Raw genomic sequence first — 6,058 nt, 5'->3', positions numbered from 1 at the left:
TCTAACCAATGTCCTGTACAGCTGCAACATGACCTCCCAACTCCTGTACTCAATACTCTGATCAATAAAGGAAAGTATACCAAATGCCTTCTTCACTATCCGATTTACCTGCGACTCTACTTTCACGGAGCTATGAACCTGCGCTCCAAGGTCTCTTTGTTCAGCAACACTCCCTAGGACCTTACCATTAAGTGAATAAGTCCTGCAAAGATTTATTTTCCCAAAATGCAGCACCTCGAATTTATCTAAATTAAACTCCATCTGCCACTTCTCAGCCCATTGGCCCATCTGATCAAGATCCTGTTGTAATCTGAGGTAACCTTCTTCATTGTCCACTACACCTCCAATTTTGGTGTCATCTGCAAACTTACTAACTATACCTCTTATGCTCACTACCAAATCATTTATAAAAATGATGAAAAGTAGTGGACCCAGCACCGATCCTTGTGGCACTCCACTGGTCACAGGCCTCCAGTCTGAAAAACAACCTTCCACCACCACTTTCTGTCTGCTATCTTTGAGCCAGTTCGGTATCCAAATGGCTAGTTCTCCCTGTGCTCCGTGAGATCTAACCTTGCTAACCAGTCTCCCATAGGGAACCTTGCCAATGAGATACCCCTGGATCTCCAGAGTTTAAAAGTGGCATCTGTTAACCCCGGTTGGAAAGCCAAATGCCTTACTGAAGTCCATATAGATGATGTCGACCATTCTGCCCTCATCAATCCTCTTTGTTACTTCTTCAAAAAACGTAATCATCTTTATGAGACATGATTTCCCACGCACAAAGCCATGTTGATAATCCCTAATCAGTCCTTGCCTTTCCAAATACATGTACATCCTGTCTCAGGATTCCCTCCAACAAATTGCCTACCAGCAACATTGGGCTCACTGGTTTATAGTTCCCTGGTTTGTGCTTACCACTTTTCTTAAATAGTGGCACCACGTTAGCCAACCTCCAGTCTTCCAGCACCTCACCTGTGACTATTGATGATACAAATATCTCAGCAAAGGGCCCAGCAATCACTTCCCTAGCTTCCCACAGAGTTCTATCTTCTGCACTGTTATGCTTCTGTGATGTCTGTGATTCATTCTGGTGCAAAGAGTTGAACATTGAATATTTATAGGATCGACAAGATAGAGTTTTAGAGGAATTCGTCAGAACCTTTAAGTCTCAGGTTCTAGCTACCAGTGGATCTGACATCACTTGACATCACTGATGATGCACTCCAAAAGTCAGTGCCATAGCTGTTAACCCCCTACACTCCATAATCTTACAGTAAGGGATACTGGAACCATGGGAACATAGGAAAGGGAGTAGACCTTTCAGCCCCTCCAGCCTGTTCCACCATTTAATAAGATCATGGCTGATCTGTGGCCTAACTCCATAAAGCGTGGCCCATATCCCTTAATATTTCTGCTTAACAAAATATTTAATTTCTGACTTAACATGAACAACGGATCCAACATTGCCGTTTGTGGAAGAGAGTTTATCTCCCTTTGTGTGTAGAAGAGCTACATAACATGCCTCCTGAACAGTCTGGCTCTATTTCTCAGACCACGCCCCCTTGTTCTAGAATCCCCAACCAGTGGAAATAATTTATCTTTATCTACCATGGCTTTCCCTCTTAATATCTTGAAGACTTCAATCAGATCACCCCTTAATCTTCTAAATTCTAGAGAAAAAAGGCCTAATATAGGAAGGATGTGAAAGCTTTAGGGAGGGTGCAGAGTAGATTTCCCAGGATGCTGCCAGGACTGGAGGACATGTCTTATGAAGAAAGGTTGGGGGAGCTAAGACTTTTCTCGTTGAAGCAAAGAACGATGAGAAGTGACTTGATAGAAATGTACGAGATGATGAGAGGCATAGATAGAGTGGATAGCCGGAGACGTTTTCCCAGGGCAGAAATGGCTATCATGAGCGGGCATAATTTTAAGGTGATTGAGGGAAGGTTTAGTGGAGATGTCAGAGATAGGTTCTTTGCACAGAGAGTGGTGGGTGTGTGGAATGCACTGCCAGTGGTGGTAGTAGAGTCAGATACGTTTGGGACATTTAAGCGACTCTTGGATAGGCACATGGAAAATAGTACAATGAAGGGTATGTAGGTTAGCTTGACCGTAGAGTAGGATAAAAGGCAGGCACAACATCGAGGGCCAAAGGGCCTGTCCTATGTTGTATTGTTCTATGTTCAATGTAACCTCTCCTCATAACCTCTGAAGTCCAGGTATCATTTTTGTTAACCTATGTTCTACTTCCTTCAAGGCCAATGTATCCTTCCAAAGTTGTGGTGCCCAGATCTGCTCACAGTACTCCACGGGATAGAGCAAGAGACCATAGAGAGGTCATCAGATCACAAAAGAGCACTATTGTTATACCAGATCAACCAGAGGCCATGTCCTTGAAATGACTAATATCAGAACGAGGGAGTAGAGAGAGTGGTGGAACTGCATTCTAACCTCCCACAGGCTTAGCACCATGTGTTGGAATACTGTCCCAATGTGTTTGAAACCGGCTTGTGGGTCAGTGAAGGTGGGGTGCAGGGGTGGTGTAGAGATTTGGAGGAAATTAAAATCTGGCTGTTTGGATGACTCGGGGTTTATGCAAGGAAGACTAAGTAGAATTGCAGTGGAATTATTCAGTCTGTAGGCAACAGATTACTGAATAAAAATTTCAGTAACAGAGGAGCTGAATTAATGGCCTGAACCCTCCAGGAATGTACCTGTGGGATTGCTGTTCCTGCTATGTCATTCTTCCACCCTGACTGATGCCATAGTTCCTCCTGGCTCTGTGGAAATGCAGAATGAACCGTAAATAAGAATCCTTCCTCGGGGCATTAGGGAAACCAAACACAAGAATCTCACAGCACCCCAGATCATAATTGTTTGAAATAGCCATGCACCAGTCAGCTGTGAGCAATTGTAAAGTCATTTAACTCCACAAGCACAAGGGAGGGGACAGCCACAAGACTAGCCTCTGCACAGAGGCTTGTGGCTGGGGAGGGCATGTGGAGTAGGTATGCAGGAGCATGGAAGGCCCTGGTGTTCCTGGGAATGTTTGGGAGGGTAGGGGGAGATGTAGCAGAATGAATCATTCAAGGTAAGAGAATAAGGGGCCAAAAGGCCTCTTATTCTGTTCTGCCTGCAGGACCTTCGGTTCATCTGTATCTCAAATGAGATTGCTCTTCGAAAATATCCCTTACAGATTTTAAGGATGTTCCTGATGACTGGGGAGTCCAGAACGAGGAGTCACAGTTTAAGGTTGCTCGGCAGACCATCTTGGACTGAGATGAGGAGAAATTTCTTCATCCCGAGTGTGGTGACCTTCCGGAATTCACTGCCACAGAAAGCGGTTGAAGCCAAAATATTGAAAGTTTTCAATAAGTTAGATATAGTTCTCAGGTCTAAAGGTTTGAGGAGAAAGTGGGAACAGGAGACTGAGTTGGATGATCAGCCATGGTTACATTGAATGGGTGGCAGGTTCGAAGGGCTGACTGGCCTCCTCCTGCTCCTATTTTCTATGTTTTATAATGCACAGAAGAAAGGGTAAGCTGAATCCACCCTACAGAGTGGCAACTGTAATACAAGAGATGAATATGAAGATTTTATAAAGAATGAATGCAAAACCATGTTGTTTTTTCCACAATAAAAAAAATGTCCCTCACTCTCCTGTAACCATCAATGGCTGCCAACCGCAAGGCTTGGCCGAGTACATTTAGCACTCCCGGAAAAGCTGCTCTTCATAAATAATGATGGTGCACTGAATAAAATAAAGCAATTATAATGCGAAATGCCTACAAGTGAAAATTAATTTTGAAGACTACCTGTGTCCAACTTTGTGATCTCAGTTCTTGGGTTAACGGCAATGGAAGTGAGGAGGAAGGTTGTTGTGGAGCCTTTGTGTTTGAACAGAAGGGTTTTATAATAGGCCACACTACAGGAATTGTGAATTTTAATTGGAATGGGAAAGTGGGAAAACGAGAAAGCCAAAGCTCTGAGTTTGGGAAGGTCCTGCAGTTGACACACTGTCCGAGATATTGAGCTTCACGTTATCAGAAAGATATTGAGAGTTTTTGAGGACACAACACAGAGTTATGAAGAGGTTGCCTGGGATGAAGAAGTAAATTGGGCCAATACTGTGTGGCGATATAGTAGAAGCAACTAAAATGACGAAATTAGTTGATTGGTACACATTGCTTCTGATTGTTGAGTAGACTTCAACAAAGGAAGCGATGGACAAGTGATGAAAGGCAACCGAGAGAGCGAAGAGAAACAAAGGGACAAAATTTTAAAGTGGAAGGCAGGAAGTTAGAGGAGATTTAAGGAAAAAAAACTTTTCACTCAGAGGATGATGGGAATCTGGAATGTGCTGCCTGGGCGGGTAGTTGAGGAAACCTCACAGTTTTAAAAAGTATTTGAGATGAGCACTTGAGGTGTCATAAAATTCAGGGCTATGGGCCCAGTGCTGGGAAGTGGGACTAGTGTAGGTGGCAGTGTATCTTTGGCGGTACAGACTCCATGGCTGGAGGGACGCTGTGGTACTACATCATTCTATGTTTTTTCACATGCAGAGAGATCAGTGTGACCATGGAGCTCAGGCTAAGGTTCATGGTCCGGTTGAACATTGCATAAAAGGCAGTGATTTTTAATGCTCATTATGATTTTGTTTGTGCGTGAGAGTGAGTGAGAGAGAGAGTGTGTGTGTGTGTTTGTGCGAGAGTGTGAAAGTGTGTGTGAGTGTGAAAATGTGCATGTGTGTGTTAGTGTAAAAGTGTCTGTGTGAGAGTGAGTGAGTGAGTGAGCGTTTTCGAGTTTTTAATGAAGGAGAAAATCCCCAGCCTGTTTCCTTACACAGTTAAACAGAAGAGGCAGTGGTGTGCGCAATAGTAGGCACTACGCACAGGAGTGGCCTTGGTGTCTCTTTGCTCCTCTCTCTTTATTGTGCAGATCAAATAGCTTGTTGGTATTTTTTGTTTTCCAGACCAACTCCATGGCGGGCTGCGGAGATTTGTGCATGACCCAAATGAGAGGGGATCAGCAGCAGCAGCAGCAGCGCTATGGGGTACGATCCTATCTGCACTTATTCTATGAGGACTGCACTGGCTCAATGCTGGAGGATGATGAACCGGATGAGCTGAACAGGCAGCGCTCCTCCAGTGGCTGGCGGTCAGCCCTCTGGAAGGTAAGATGCTTCGTTAGAATGTACTCCATCTGACCCCAATATAGCATCATCAACAATTTGCGGTTAACACAGGGAAACGCCCCCCAGGGTACGTCCACATCCAAGTGATGCATCGTCTGAGATACTAGAAGGACCCATCAAAAGCGTGCTCAGAGAGATAGATTTGACAGAGCCTGTCAAAGGAGAAGAGTGATAAGCAGCAACGCAAAAAGGCTTTGGAAAGAATTCCAGGACTTGGACCCTGGGTGAAAGCACAACCGATGTTGGTGGAGTAGCTGAACTCAGATGTGCAAGCAACCTGAGTTAAGGTGCTCCTTAAAACATACATCTTTGTCAAAGTTAGTGACTTCTGTGGCCTGGTGCTTTGATACAGCTAACCTTTAATGGTGCCACATTCAACTACGCTGTTGTCATCATTGTACAAACGCTGTTACTGTCTCAGTTCTCTTCTAGGATTGAGACACAGGCACACATGCACACAGGTGGATATACGCACACTTACTTGGAGGCTGACACAGACACTCACGCATAGGCAGATACACATTAACACAGTTGGCAGACATACACAGGCAGATACAGAATAATACAGGCAGGTAGACACACACAGAAACACATGCATGGGCAGATACACATTAACACAGGCAGATACACATTAACACAAGCAGACAGACACACAGGCAGATACACATTAACACAATAGAAACACATGCATGGGCAGATACACATTAACACAGGCAGATACACATTAACACAAGCAGACAGACACACAGGCAGATACACATTAACACAGGCAGGCAGATTCACATTAACACAGGCAGACAGACACACACAGAAACACACACAGAGGCAGATACACATTAACACAGGCACACAGAAACACAC

General features: G+C 44.4%; 1 protein-coding gene across 1 annotated transcript in view; it reads left to right on the top strand.

The window, feature by feature from the left end:
* LOC122560285 (neurensin-1-like) overlaps positions 1-6,058 on the top strand; it is a 40,596-nt gene that overhangs the window by 16,265 nt on the left and 18,273 nt on the right. The window contains exon 2 of the mRNA XM_043710835.1: positions 4,976-5,176. Coding sequence (XP_043566770.1) covers positions 4,985-5,176 — 192 coding nt within the window. The 5' untranslated portion in view covers positions 4,976-4,984. The remainder of the gene's footprint in view (positions 1-4,975; positions 5,177-6,058) is intronic.

The sequence above is a fragment of the Chiloscyllium plagiosum genome, chromosome 20 (genome assembly GCF_004010195.1).
Source record: "Chiloscyllium plagiosum isolate BGI_BamShark_2017 chromosome 20, ASM401019v2, whole genome shotgun sequence".
NCBI classification, from domain to species: Eukaryota; Metazoa; Chordata; class Chondrichthyes; order Orectolobiformes; family Hemiscylliidae; genus Chiloscyllium; species Chiloscyllium plagiosum.
The sequence above is the reverse complement of the archived record's forward strand: the minus strand, read 5'-3'. Positions and strand labels throughout refer to the sequence as shown.